We start from the raw sequence: 15,039 nt of genomic DNA on the forward strand, positions 1-15,039 counted from the left end.
CCAGCATGAGAGCTCTGCCCCAGCCCGGCTACTACAGCCCCCAGCAGCACTTCTGGTGATGGAGGGAAGTCAGCAGAGCTGAATCCACTTATGCAAGAGCTGAATTCCGCTTTCCCTGCCTTAATCTGGTCATTTATTCCCTGCATCTTGCAGTCTGCTGGGGTTGGGAAGAGCTGCCCTGGCCTCTCCTCCATCTGCCTGTGGGGCAAGGGAGAGCACAGTGATTTACAGCTCTTTTGTACTGCAAAGGCCATGGAAAAGAGTGTTTTCTTCCTAACTGTGCTGAAAAGTGGGGTGATAGCTGCATGAATTTTAGCTTGCTTTGGTGGCAGTTGCTCACATCTTAGTGGCCTCCAATTAATAAATGCTGTATATCAAGGAAGCAAATAGACAAAGGTTGCTTGCCAGCCTTACATAAGCTGCACTGAAAAACAAATGGCTTAATAAAATGGTAGTAATTGGTGATACATTTCACCACCAGTGTCTTAATTGGAAGCTTCCCCTTGGAAACTGCTTGATTTTAGTGCCCTCCTTATTCCCACTAGCACAAATGAAAGAGATTTTATTTATCATGTGCAAAATACTGCACGTTAATGGGCTTAGCTGAGAACCAGAGGGCTGACACTGGCACCACTGTGGAAGGGAAGGATCTGGAGGTGCTCATGGGAGAGACCACTAAAGCAAGATTAGCTGTAGCCTGAACAGTGACAGTGGGGAGTGAAAGCCAGAGATGCAAATAGAGACGTTTCAGTTCAGCCTCCCTCCAGTGAGCTCTTGGTGTTCCTGGCCCAGCAGGCACACGGAGTTTGCATTTGCCAGTTGCCTTCCTGAATGTGTAAAAGCAGTTTAAGTAGACTGCAAGTGTCTCTTACTTTGCTTTTGTTTGCAATCCTAGCATCCCCAGGGAGACATCAAGCCACCTGAGGCAGCTCCTGCTGGGCCTTTTGCAGCGTAACCATAAGGACCGCATGGACTTTGGTAAGACCTCCTTCCAGTCTTAGTTCTGCTGCCTCTTCTCTGTGTGTCTCTTGTGCTGTGGCACTGCACAAACATCTGTACTTCTGGCTGGTGCTAGGAGAAGCATCCAGACAGCTGGATCTCACGTGTGCCTTGAGGGCTGCATAGTCTTGGGGGTTTTAGTACATGTGCTGGAAAGGTCCGTGCTGATTTCGGTACAATTTTGCAAACCTGGAGATGTGGCACACCTTCAGCCTGTGTTTGTTACTTGTGTTCCCTTTCCTGGCTTCTGCTTTTATAATCTCTCTGAACTCTGATTGTAAAATGTGGTATCTTGAGCATCTCTGTTTTCTCTGGCATAGCCCCTTCCCAAAGCTGCAAGCTGCACCCATTTACTGAACAATTCAGTCGATACCCTCCATTTCTCAGGGTCTGCCATGATAATTTGAGCCTGGAGACCACAGCTGCTTGCAGACCCTTTCCTCCTTCTCCAGGTTTCTGTGGAAGGAAGCCGTGGTTCTTATGAGGGCTCAACCTGGCAATCCCTGAGCCTGTGTCTGTCTCCTGTCTTGGCTGACATGGAGATTTCATTCTTTTTTTTTTTCTTAATTCCTTCTAAATTAAGAAGAGTCACTGTGAGCCAGGTGATTCTGACTTTGGCAGCATCTTACAGATGTGTTTTAGCTGAGCAAAAAGGTCTGAAGAACCTCCTAGTAAAGCCCTACCCTAGAGGAAAGCAGGCAGAGGTGGAGCCTTTCCTAGAGCCCCTGAAAGGGCCAAATCATCTAAAGGCAAAGATGTCCTGAGTGTTTTCAGGATGTTGCTTTTTAGTCAGACTTGGGGTAAAAGAGTTTGATATTTCTGTCTTTTGGGCATTGGTTTTCGGTTGTTTGGTTTTTTTTTTTGCTTATCTGCTCAAGTGGATTGTTCCCTGCTGGGCAGCACGTGCTAGCTGATGAAGAGAAATTGTTTTGCACCCTCTGTTATTCTTTTGCATTAGAGATGCCAGGAAAGCCTTTCTGGGGACGGTCATCTGGGTGGATTAACAGAGGCTGATCATAATTATCCAGTGATGAATGTAAAGAACTGGTTACTGGGGTGCAGAAGTGAGAGAATGAGGCTTTTGATAAGGGAGTTGTTGAAGCCCTTGGCAGACTTGACTTGGATAGAAGCACCTTGCAGTATTATTCCCTGCAGATCTTCTATCTGGCTGTGGATCTCCATCTCTTCTATCATGCTGCTGTGCATTTAAAAAGAAGGTATCCTTGAGGTTCTTGACTCCCTGCTGTCAGAAATTGAGTCTGCCAAACCTTTTTAGACCCCCATAAGCTGTTTTTGTATCTCCTGGGAGTAGGCTGTATGAGTCAGTGTCTAACACTTAGAAATTTGAGATAATAGATTTTGATATCACTCAAGACAACACTTTCAGCACTGAGATTATTGGCTGCTGCAAGATCCTTTTCTCTATAAATTGTCACATCCTTGTAAAATATAATTGTTTTTAAGGGGTATGTGAGAAAATAATCTGTAGAGAAGCCTATATTTGAGATATTCCTTGTGCTTAATAGAAGGCAGATCTTGATGAGTGTGTGGCATCTCATGACACATTCTGATATCTCCTGTCAGCTGAGAGGAAAACAACTACCAGAACCCTGATTTATTTAGACCAATCCACTTCCCCAGCATCCAGTTGTATACTTGGTCCCATCCACCTCCAGATGATCCCCCTTGCCAAGATAGCAGCAATATGTAAATGAGAGCACTTCCCTGTGCCCAGTTAGTGTCACCTTTTCAGCTACTGTGTGAGCCCAGCTGTGCACAAAGCTGTTCATGTCCCGTGGCTCTGGATCCCATCCAGACCTCCCCCTTCCCTTAGCTGGCTCCCAGTGCTTTGTCCTCCCACTGCCCAGCTCACCACTGGACATTCTCTTCACCTGCACTGTTTACAAAAGGCCTGCTTTGGCTGATGGTCAGTGCCTTTGTTCACTGCTCCTGTACCCTCCAGCTCTCTGTAAGGTGAAAATTGAAGATTTGTGAGTGCTGCTGGGTCAGGCATGATTCCTGAGCCACTCTCCCCAGAGGGGGGGTTTCCTGCTGCTCCTTTTTCCCTGAGGCCCTCTGCAATCTGCCTGGAGATGTGCACAGTGCCCTCCACAGAGCTGCCCCAGAGTTTAGTTGAGTCACACAACAGCAACACATAAGCTTGAGACTTCATTTACTTGTTGTGTCTCTCAGCTGCTGTTCTACCAGGAACTGGTGGTCTTTACAATCTCAAGATTATCTAGAGGAAAACCAAGAGGGTTTCAAGTTGCAAGTTTCCTGCTGATGATTACAAGCTGGGTTATTTAAATTTTGCTTTGCAAGCACAGCTAATGAGCAGTTTGGAGCGGGGAGGGGGAAAAGTGAAAGAAATGATCATTTCCACCCCCTCAGTTGAGTCAGCTTGGCTGAGGGATGGTACACTCCTCTACAGGAGCAGTCTGAAGAAGAAGCAGGAAACTCCAGCAGCTGAGCAGCTCCTCCAGGATGGGGATGTTCTCCATCCACAGCAGCTGTAATCTGTGAGATGCCAGCTTTCCCTGCCAGAGAGTTCCATCCCTTCTCTTGTGCTAAGCCCACACTCAGGCTGCAGGACCCTGGCTTGGTGGTGGCAAGGAGAGGCTGGGGAGGCAGGGATTATTTAAGATTAAAAAGCAGACAAAAAACCCAGTTGCTCCTTTCTGGAAAGCTCACTGGCCAAAGAGGAGCTGTTTACAGAAGGAGAAGTTTGTAAACCTTGGGTGTTGCAACAGGAAATCCATGCTGGGAAAAGAAGTTGAAGTGCCTGCAGTTAGCTCCATAATCAGTGTTGATCCATGACTAACATTCCCAAAAGGCTGAGTTGCTGATTGTGATAGGAGAGGACTCTGGCACAGAGCTGCAGTGAATCAGAGATGAAGGAGTTGGGAGAAGTGGCTGCTTGTGAGGACAGGCAAACATGTCCTCATGTCTCCAGCAAGCCAGGACAGAAGCTTTTCTTGGCCTGGATCTGTGGAATGTTCTCCCTTAAAGAGGGGAGGAAGCAGCAGTTGTGTCTGGTGTGAAAGAGAGGGAGTTCTGGGCTGTGATCCTTTCTGCCCTCAGTGTGTGCAGGGTTTGGGTCTGTGTGTGACGGAAGATCACTCAGTGGAGGTCTTTTTGTCCATCATTCCTCTTCAGTGTAGTGAGTGGCTGTGCAGTGTGATAAATACAGTTCCTCTGGATCCCTGCAGTTAGGATGACTCACCATCCTGATCAGCCAGGGATCCAGATAATTTCCCATCCTTTTTATATGAGCGGGTCCTGCATCCAGTCCCTACCCTGCATTCTTGACCCCTGCTGTATACAACTGCAGTCAGCCAGCTTCCAAGGTTGACTGGATTGCATGGAAAAATCACTGTAAAACACCGTAACTTGCTATGCTTTGATTGCTTTGTAAACTTCTTACAGTCATTTCCTTTCACTGAGTCACGGTTCTTGATTTTTTTCAGATGAGTTTTTCCATCACCCATTCTTGGATGCAAGTGCCTCTATGAAAAAATGTAAGTATTGCATTTTCAATTACAACTCTTTTTGAACCGTGGCCGGACTTCCTTTGCTGCTAGTTCAAAAGGAAAGAAAAACACTGCTTTATGTTTCCTTACTTATTTAGGCAGGGATTCAGTGTTTGTTAGTGTGTCATGTCCAGATTTTACCATCAAAATGTATTTAATTTGACTGAGTTATCTTCAAAGGGATGATTAGAGGGCTATTTAGAAACCTGAAGTAGAAGCAAATGTAGCTTTGAAATGTATTCAGCTGCTTTGTATGAAGTGCTTGGTCAGTGGGGTGCTTGTAGATAAACAGGATTATGTATCACGGTCTTGCTTTTCATCCTCATCTGTAGGACCACTCAGGATTGTGAATGGTGCAAACTGGCACTCTTGGCTGTGCTTGCCAGGTGCTGCATTAGGTTGGCTGTGCAAAATGACTTTGGTTACCAAACCATTTTTCATCTTGTACCTTGAAGTTCTTGATAAATCTTTTTGTAGAAGGGTTACCTTTGGATACTCTCTGAGAGCTGGTCAAAATAGAGTTCCATTGAAAGTTCTCTCTTCCCTCTTCTGATTCATAACTTTGAACATATTTCCAGCCACATGTACTATGGCCCAGAGGTTTGTTTTCGTTGAAAGCAGTTCAGAATTCCTTCTGGTGTGGGGGGTATCGTAGTCTTCTGGCCAAGAGACCCTTGGCTTAGTGGAATTGTGTGGAGTTGTCTTCTTCTGGAAGGATCTTCCTGGACCTTTAATCTCCTCAGTAAATGATAGAGCCAAGAATTTTCATCAGTGATTGATTTGGGGTGTCCAGTGCGAGGGCTGGAAGTTCTGGAGGAAACCTGTCTGACACAAACACAGAGCCCCTCTTGGATGTGTGCCATGGGTGGACACCCCTTGTCTGATGTCCACGTCACTCCTGACAGTCTCTTGCTTTCCTGCTGCCAGAGCAGGACTTCTCAGTTGTTCCTGATCGGATTTTAACTGTGCACTCAGGTGACCTTCCTGCGGGCAAGAAAAGACGCTTCTGGTTTAGGGTCGCTTGGAAGGCAGCCAAGGCCTTGTCTCCACCTGCACCAGCGAGATGTGGGGCCAGCCCTGCCAAACGGGGCTGCTCTGCCGGCAGGAGAGGACTCTGCCACTGTGGGACTGCTCCTAAGCCAGCCCAGCTCTTGGCACCTGCTGCACTGCTGCTGGGTGGGAAAAGCCCTCCGAAGTCTGATCCCCCTGTGGGCAGAGGATCCCCCCCTCAGGATGTTCCTGCATGCCCACCAACTCATCTCCTACCTCCAGCCGTTCCACTGCTTCACTGGCCAGGGGAGCAGAAAACCCCCTGCAAACCAGAGAGGGTTCTTCTGACTTGGCCCCAGTTCCCAGCTTGTGCCCGCTTGCTGTGCAGGAACCAGAGGTGCCATGATGAGCAGGGGACTGTAGCTCAGCCTTTGTCCCCAGCTGCACCAAGGTTAACAGTGTGGGGTCAAGGGCCAATAAAAAAAGCCCCTTTACAGGCAGGTAGGGTCTCCAGACCTCTCTGCTGCCCTGCTGGTCCTCGCCTCCAGACATATGTCCACAGCCTGGAGTTTTCTCCAGGCAGGAAAGACTGCTACTGGTTTTGAAAACATGAAGAGAAGTACCTCTGCGTTGCTGGAGATGTTGGAGTTGTTGTGCACAGAAACCTGCGTGGAGGAGATAGTTCTCTAGTCTGCTGTGAGGTCTCTGCTGCTTCCAGATGGCAGTGATGGGTTAGAGCCTCTGGGAAGTGCAGTGAAGAGCCTGGATGAGAAGGGCTGCCTGTGGTCCTTTTGATTTCTGAATAGGTGAGAGAAGAGCCAGTGTGTCAGCAGAGGTCAGGGTTGTGGTGTCCTCCATAAGAAAAGCTCACCTGAGATGTGTGGGATGCTGCTTAACATGGCAGTGTGCTTGACCCCTGCACAGTTGTAGCTGAAGTTGGTGTCTTGGCAAGGCTGCAGTTCTCAGGGGCTGCCTCCCTGGCTCTGCATGCTGAGCTAAGAGTCCAAAAGCTTTATTGTGATGCTTCATCTCAACATGTGGCTCAGCATCACCAGTGTAGGAAGGATCAAAGAGGAGAAGAGATACAGCTGCATCTGAATGATGGTGGTCGTGCTCAGGCTGAATTAGAGTCCTCAGGCTTCCAGTGGAGAACTGGGGGAAGGAACAGTGTGCCTCATCTTTTTGTTCTCCTTGAGAGATCACAACTGGCCACCAGTGACTGCAGTGGAAGCAGGACTAACTCACACCCAAGTGTGCAAGTGTCTCTTAGGAGTGTTTTTTGGATGATCTGTACCAGGAGTAGTGACCACTCTGTGATGGACACACTGAGACCTCAGCTGAGCTCAGGGACCCAAAGTGCAGCCTTTGCCCTTGCAGTTCAGAGGTGCCTGCACTGCACATGCAGGGAACCGTGTGTCCATCCAGGTCCCAAACCAGTTTTCAGGTGTGGCACCTCCTGTCCAAATGAGAACATTTTGCAGGATGAGCAGAGTGTGCTGGTCTCTGTAGGTTTACAGACATGTCTGCCCTCAGGTGACAAGGACAGAACAGGAGAGGTGCCACCAGCAACACGGTGATCAGAAATGAAGTGAGAGCCATGGGCTGTTCATTCTATGTGGATCTCTGTTAGTACACATGGAATTGTAAAGGGTTTTTTTAATATAACACAATTCTGGAAAATTGGGGAATTCTCAAATATGGGTCATTCTCCAAGTAGATAATTTTGAAGTTGCTCAGACAGGGGGATCCCCCTCTTTGAAATACATTTGTGTATTTTGCAAGACACTCCAGCAAAATCAGCATTTCTTTCAAAAATCTTTCAATACATTTCTGACAAGCACACCCTCTTCACTTCTCTTTCAAGGGATGGTTGTTCTTATGTCCATCCTCTCATCTCCCTCCTTTAGTGGAGCAAGGACTTAAGTCTTCTGCCACCCTGGGTGTACCACAGAGCTCTGCTCACAACAGGCTTTAGCCTGGAGAGTGGATTCAGGGCCTTGGGCTTTGTTAACTGAGATGTATACTTCATTTTTTGTTTATTTATTTATAATTAATTTTGTATTGTGGGTTTTGTACCTGTGACTAAGCATGTACTTTAGATGTGCAAAAATTTATTAATAAAGTCTTTAAAATACGGTGTCTAGTCAGAATGTCGTCTGTCTGTAGCCAGGCCTGATCAGCATATGGTATTGGGGCCGTGTGTTACAGTAATAATGCTTGAGAAGGCTTAATTAGATGCTTGTGCAAGTCTTCTCTCAGTAAACACATTGTAATTGGTACCCGTGCAGAATATTTTGGAGGTTTTTCTGCTCCTGCCTTTAATGAATGGTGAGCTGCTGCCTCCTTTACACTGAGTTAAGAGAGCATGAAAGGTGAGCTGCTCTGGTTCAGAAGTGCACAGGTAGTTCAGTGTCTTAAATACCTGTCTGGCTTAACTTGACTTTTACCATCTTCATAGTCTTATTGTACATAAAACAGGTGATAACTAGCAAAAAATCACCATGACTTCTGCACATAGAAGGTTTTAATGGTGCAGATTTTTAAACTCTGAAAAGCAACTTATTTGCCAAGTCCTTTCAGAGTTTGCACTCAAGTTACTGCCTTGTCAGAGCTTGCAATTAAAGAACTTCTTGGTGACTGGTTTTAATTGAATCCAGTTAATCAGAAAGATGCATCTTTCCAGTGTGTGTAGAACTCAGATTCCAAATAAAGCTTTTCTATAAAGCTTGAGGGTCAGATATTTTTAGGATAATGGAGCCTCTGGTAGGATGATGTGTCAGAAGTGATTTTTTGCAAGCGTAGGATCCAATATCGAGATCTACACAGCTGGAGCACAGGCTTGCCTTTATGGCTCCCAGCTCTCCCATTTGGAAACCAGTTGGCACTGGTTACACAATGTGCAGGATGACTGTTTTGTTGCTGGAACGAGTTGGAGAGGACAATTATGAAAACAGACTTATTTACATTACAATTACAATCCAGCAATTTCTGGATTTGGGTGGGGGCCTACAATTCATGTTAACATTCCCTGCATTCAGACTCAACTGAAAACATGATGAGCCAAGTGTTTGCACCCTTTTTAATTTTAAACTGGGAGTGCCTGGGTGTGTGGAGGAGGTGGAAGCAGGCGTCTTGCTTTCAAGCTGTCCTACATGGCTGACACTGAAAAAAATGCCCCAGCAGGGCTGTGGAAGTCAGAGAGGGTTTGCCAGAGCCAAACCTCTTGGTTCTACATGCATCAAAGTCATGTGGAGTGTCAGGGCCTTCAGAGTTGGAGCTCACAGCATTACAGTGTGAATTTGGGAAGTTCAAAGGGATTTAAGTAAGAACAGTGATTAACAGAGGCTGTATCTCAAGGAGTGCTTCATGCAGCTGAGTTTTGAGTTTTCAGAGGATAGTGGCAAAGTCTGCCTTCATGTCTTCCCTCCTGATTAATGAAAAGCTGTCTGAAGCAAATAGACAAAAATAGAAAAGTCTCAATTCCAGCCAGGTTTAAATCAATAATCACAGGACCAAAATAGACTGGAGGGGACCTTGTGAGAGAACTGAAATGACTCTTAACAAAACTACTCATTCCAGGAAAGACGAATGGTGATTCAAGTCTTGCAGAGCCAGCACATCTGGATACAGTTCAGAATTTGCTTATCTTTTCTTAAAAGCACCTTTCCATAAGAGGAAGGTCTGTCTGTACATGGGTGAATTGTTCTGTAATAGCTGGCAGGATGAAAAGGGGGGAGATTTTTCCCCCCCTATCAGATTTCTGGTATTAAATACATAGGGAAGATTCTAGGGATTGCTCTGCAGGCTCTGTGGGAGGATTGTGGAGATCAAAAGCAGTGTGATTTAGGCAGGACAGAGCTCTCCGTTTTACAGGCAGGTTGTCAGACCTCTGTGTGTGTTCCCTGAGTGCAGGGAGTGGGAAGCAGCTGTGCTGGCTGTGGTCACAGTGGCTGCCCACAGAGCCCCTGCCTGACCTCCCAGAACACCCATCATCAGGGCACCAGTCCCTGCTCCCTTACCAGAGCCAGGGCAGTGTGTTACAACAGCACAGACCAAGTGCACAAAATCTAGTCTAGAATGGATACAGTAGCCTCTCACAAAGCTTTGGCCAGTGTGGCCCATCACAGGAGGGTGTGCCCTGCACACCAGCCTGTCCCAACCATCCCACTGGGCATTCCCACTGCACAGCCCCAGGGCTCTGCTGCATCGGTCTCTATTGGCAGTATAGCAACCTCTTTAGAAAATTATTCAGGTTTTGTTAATGTTTGCAAAGGCTGGAGATCACAGTGACCCTGGTTAAACCATTACAGTGGTCAATTACTTATGTTAAAATATATATTTTACGTCTATGCTGCTTTGGCTTCATTTTCCTGTTGTTGGATCTTGTCACATCTCTCAGACTGAGGAATTCAGTGTCTCAGTGATTGCTCTTTGTGCTCAGAGACTCTGGTCCAGTCATCCTTTAACCTTCTTGAATAGGCTGCATGGAAAGATTGCACAAAGCCTTTTATTAAAAGGCATATTTACCCATTCTTTTATCTTTAGAACACTGTTTCAACAGTTAATTGCAGAGAGATAGACTTTTATTTTTCTAGCATGTTGAATAGAGTAAGTACTTTGTAGTATCTAATGGGATTAATGACAGAGGTAGTTTTACTTCAAACAGAAGCATTCTTCTTCCAGGTGTTATTAATCTCCCTTATAATAAGTATGGAGTCATTAGCACAGGTCCTGTAAAGGTAGAAATTTGAGACAAGGTGCTAATTCTCTGCAAGCATAATGGAAAAGCAGCAGAGTCTTTCTCTCCTCACTTTAGCATTGCCTCTGATCTCTGTCTTAAGTCATTCAAATACCAAAATGGTTCCAGTGTAAAATCTGACTTCAGGCTGCCTTGAAGTGGGGATTTTGGGATCTTCTGGGCTGTTCAGTCCTGTGTGTGTGGACTGGAGAATTTGAACCACTAACTACTTCAAAGTCCTTTGAAAAGCCAGTGTTACCTTTGACTGTCTCCCTCCTTGACTCTTCTAGGTTGTTTACTGAACCTCACTTGCATAAGTCATTGGAGTTAAATAAATGTTCTTTTCTCCTGTGATGCCTTAATCATATTTTCTGCCTGAAGGTCAATGCTAACTAGGCCTTTCAGAGTGAGTTTTAGGCCTCTGTGAGAGTAACAAAAGCCAGTTTGACAATGAAGGGAATAAAATAGGCAGTTGTGATATTGAACAAAAAACCATAAGAGGAAGGGATGCAGGAATGGCCTGTGCTGTGGAACAATTTCTGTACAAAGAGGTAAATAACCAAAACATCTTTAACTTGAAGAAGTGACCAAGGGAGAACAAGCTGAACTGTAGGAAACAATGCTCTATTTCCTTGAGGAAACCCCCTTGAGGGTTTTTTGTTGGCTTTTGGGGTTTTTTTTAATAGCATGTGGCCTGGGATGCCCAAATGGCCATTTGGGCAGCAAACACGTGGGGCTTGAGTAGGCAGGTGTGTCCCACATCTGATGTGTGTGTGCTAAGCCCCGAGGTCTGAGGAGGAAGAAACTGTAAGGGTATGACTTCTGCCCCTGACATGAGTAACTCAGTCTGCTTTGCTGTTTTATCTTTCCCTTCATTTGCAAAGACGCTTTGGAGGATGTTTATGGCAGAAACTACCTGGGTAGCACCTTGGTCAGGTGTCCTGAGACCTGTGAGATGGTGCACAGAGGGAGTGGAGGGATGTGAATCACGTAACTGAACAGAAGGCTAATTCAATTTTGTTCTCCTTCAATTAACCACATCTGATACGTGATGGTACATGAGATAAAACTGATGGGAAAAGATGAGAAAGACCTTTTATTATTGATTGATCTTAGTTTGACAACTTCTTTTGGTTTTGTCTTTTGCTGGTTTTAGCTGCTTCCGTGCCAATGCCTTCTTATCCCAGTTCAGGCTCCGGTAGTTCCTCCAGCAGCTCTTCCACTTCCCACCTGGCATCACCTCCTGTAAGTACAGCTCAGAGGATCACTGCTTGTGTTAATGGTCTCCCTGTTTGTATTTTTGAAATGAGGTCTCTGCTTTTGCTCTCTTCTGCTACAAGTCACCGAATACTTCAGTTCTGCCTGGGCTTAGTTTAGGGTTTGGATTGTGGAGGTTGGCTGTCTCTCCACAAGACATATTTCAATGTGCCATTGCCTATTATATGAAACACCTTTATGAAAGAAGTTGGTATGAGTGACACGAGCTTGTCTTGGCAGAGATGGAAAGCTCTTTGGAACTGAAACCAGTTGCTAATTCAGGGTATTGCACTGATTTCTTGGCTGCAGGTTCTCTATTTTCAAGCAAAGTCTCTGCAGCCTGACAGCACATCCACCTTCTTTGCAAAGTGACCCTCCTTCTTTCTGACCAGCATTCCCAGGCACTACAGAGAGACATTCAGCAAAGCTGTTTGCTCAGACCAGACCTGCCACAGTCCAGTGGTCTTGTGAGAGATGATCTGAACTGATGGTTTTTCTCTCTGGTTACATGAAATGGTGAAAACTTTTCTGGAGGGCAGAATGTTAAGTGACCATTGAAATGACAGTCCTCCAGCTCGTTGAACTGAAAGCTTGTTTTGGAAGGCTCTTGGTGAAAGCTGCCTTTGACTTTGAACTCAGGAATGCTGGTGGTGTGATGGGTAGGGGAAGGGAGAAGGATGGAATTTTTTCCTCCCTGGTATGACAGCTTTTTTAGTTTGTTTTCTGAGTTTCCCTGGGCCAGGGTGTCTCATCCTGGTGTGGGCAGTGCTGAGGGGCACTAGCAGAAGGTGTTGTAGGTGCTCACAGTGTGGGCTGGACAGAGAGGACAGTTCTCCTCTCCTCTGAATGTTGCATAACTGTGTCCCCAGGAGCTTTTTCCTCCCTGCAGCAGCCCGGGGTAAAGGAGGGCTGAGCCCTCCTGACCATAAGACTCCAGAAATGAGCAGATGGTGTGAAAAGCAGACTGACTCTCCTGAGCTTTCCTGGTCTGTGAGTACAGAGTCACTGCCAGACTGGGAGGAGGTCCCACATTAGAGGTACACTGCACCTCTCCTGCTCTGCCTTCTGCTGATGGAGGTGTCCTGGCTCAGCCTGGGAAAAACGCTGCATCTCCAGGGCAGAGCTCACAGATTGGGTGGAAAAGAGACAACTTTGACAGCTGGAAAATTCCTTCTGCCTGTGTGTACTGCATGTACAGTGAGAGGGAGTCCCCACTGGTACAGCAGGAGAGTCTTTGGAGGGTGAGCAAGGTCTCAGTGGGCCCAAGTGAAAGCTGATTCAAGTCTTTCTCAGCCCGGAAATGCATGAGGATAAAGATTGTGATCTGCTCCGTGGGCAGTTCAGCTGCCTTAAAGCTTTCTTAAATCATCCAGCTTCCTCCATCTGTCTGCAGAACGAGAGGATTGTGGGGCTATTCATCGTTAGGCTGAAGGAAGCAGGAAAATGGGACGTTTTAGGGACCTTCCTGCCTCTGATGGCTGTGAGCTGTTCATCTACTGACAGCTGTCTCCTTCAGGCCTTTCTTTAACTCTTTATCAGCACCACAGTGAAACAAGATGGTCTTGAAAGTGCAGGAACGCTTATCTGCATGTTACCAAGGGCTTCCTGCAAAAGCATGAGTACAGACCAGATGGTTAATGTTTAAGAACAAACCAAAAAACGTAACTCAAAATAACAACCCAGAGTGTCTCTGAGAACTCCTCTCAGTTTCCCAGCCATACTGGAGTGAGTTGGTGGAAAATGCGTGGTTGATGCAGAAAGGGATGCAATACCTCAAGTGTATTTTTCTTATCTGTGGAGCATCAGACACGCTGGAAGTACGTTTTGTGTAACAAAAGATGCTCTGTTCTGACAGGGACATAAAAGGCTGTTCCTTTTCAGTAAATTAAACAGCTGCTTCTGGCAAACTATCAGCCCTGGTGTATCAGCAAAATGTTGTTTGTAGCCTTGTACAGCTCAGTTTAAAGGATGGAGCAGAATGATGAAGTAGCTGTGCTGAAGCCAGTGTTTGTTTTCTCCTTGAATTAGCAGTCCCTTGGAGAGATGCAGCAGCAGCTGCAGGAGAAGGCGCTGGCGTCTCCTACCCAGGATTCTCCTGGCTTTCTGCATGGATCTAAGGACTCTGCTGGGAGCAGCAGCAAGAATTCATCCTGTGACACAGATGACTTCGTCATGGTCCCAGCACAGTTCTCAAGTAAGGTGGTTTCTGGAAATGCAGGGTGTTCTGAGCAGAGTTTGAAAGAGCAATTAAACCTCTCTGTTTTGACTGAATAGCGGGAATGGTTTTGTCCTCAAGCTGGAAGAGACATCTGTCTCACTGGCTAGTTTCATAGGATATTTTGTAATTACCTTTAAAGACAGGATTTGAGGGTAAAGATTACTTGAGGGCCTCAGTAAGAGATTGAACCTGGAAATCCAACTGGAAAGGAAGATAAGTAGGCTCACAGGGAAATGTCTTTCACAGAAACCTTTCCCATGTCACCCTCTCTTCAGTCTCACTCAGCATCACAGTCCAAGGCAGGATTCCAGCCAGCAGGCTGGATTTCACACTTGAAAAAATCCCTGAAAAGACTAAAATATGTTGTTTTTTCCTTCAAATGCTCTGATTTTCATTTGAGCACCTGTGTTTATACTTGGATAGGAATTCCTTGAAAATATATCTGTACATATAAGCCAGGGCCTCAGTTCAGCTACATGCCTAAATATGTCCCTGCATGAATCCTTACTTAACGAGCAGAAGGACATGGTTCAACCTTGGCCATGTGCATGATGCTTTGCTGAGTTGGAACGTGGTGATAAATGCTGTGATTCCTCCTTTCACAGTTGCACCACTTGTTTTAAAACAGGAATTTGGAGGGGTAGAACTGGAATCTCTGAAAGATCTCTGCTGTGCAGTCTTTATGATAAAGAAAAGCTCAGTGTTGCTTGTGTTTTCCCTGGGATCAGTGGTGGGACCAGTATACACTTGCCTTGTGCTAGTCATGTTCCCACTGTTCCGATGTTTTGGCACAGGCACAAGCTTCCCTGTACTGTGTATCCAGCTGCCAGCTCATTTGACTGCCCTGGATTTTTGCCACGAAGGACAGGGATGTTTCAGAGCCCTACATGCAGCATGTACCACTATCCTTTTGCACAGCACCTAGCGGCTGGCACCAAGTGGGCATGTACCTAGTGCCCCAAATGATTGTCAGGTCTTGGCCCCCTTCCAAAAGGGCTTGCTTTCAGCCTGAATTTTCCCAAACTTCAGGGTATAAGGATCAGCAGCATCGACATCAGCTTCAGCCCACTTGTATTTTGCAAAACACTGACTTCAGAAACAACTCAGCAGGGATTGGAGGGGCAGGAAATTCTATACAAAATCTCAGTTGTTCTGAATGTATAAAGATTTTAAAGAAAATTATCTTGAATTAATCTGGTTCTGCACTTCCTTGTTCCTCAGGTGATTTAACTGCTGAGGCTGCAGGAGGGAAACCAATCCAGGACAGTCTGATGTACAGCGGGTAAGGCCACCAAGGCAACTGAAAT

The 15,039-nt window shown here is 46.1% G+C and overlaps 1 protein-coding gene across 7 annotated transcripts in view; it reads left to right on the forward strand.

Moving 5' to 3' along the window:
- ULK1 (unc-51 like autophagy activating kinase 1) overlaps window positions 1-15,039 on the forward strand; it is a 94,887-nt gene that overhangs the window by 55,483 nt on the left and 24,365 nt on the right. For 6 of the 7 annotated variants that reach the window (XM_032705558.1, XM_032705559.1, XM_032705553.1 and 3 more), the window contains 5 exons: window positions 896-978; window positions 4,467-4,517; window positions 11,414-11,502; window positions 13,543-13,708; window positions 14,954-15,014. In XM_032705558.1, the coding sequence (XP_032561449.1) occupies window positions 896-978; window positions 4,467-4,517; window positions 11,414-11,502; window positions 13,543-13,708; window positions 14,954-15,014 (450 nt within the window). The remainder of the gene's footprint in view (window positions 1-895; window positions 979-4,466; window positions 4,518-11,413; window positions 11,503-13,542; window positions 13,709-14,953; window positions 15,015-15,039) is intronic. The other variant, XM_032705554.1, reaches the window with a different exon arrangement.

Source organism: Chiroxiphia lanceolata, chromosome 18 (assembly GCF_009829145.1).
Source record: "Chiroxiphia lanceolata isolate bChiLan1 chromosome 18, bChiLan1.pri, whole genome shotgun sequence".
Lineage (NCBI taxonomy): Eukaryota > Metazoa > Chordata > Aves > Passeriformes > Pipridae > Chiroxiphia > Chiroxiphia lanceolata.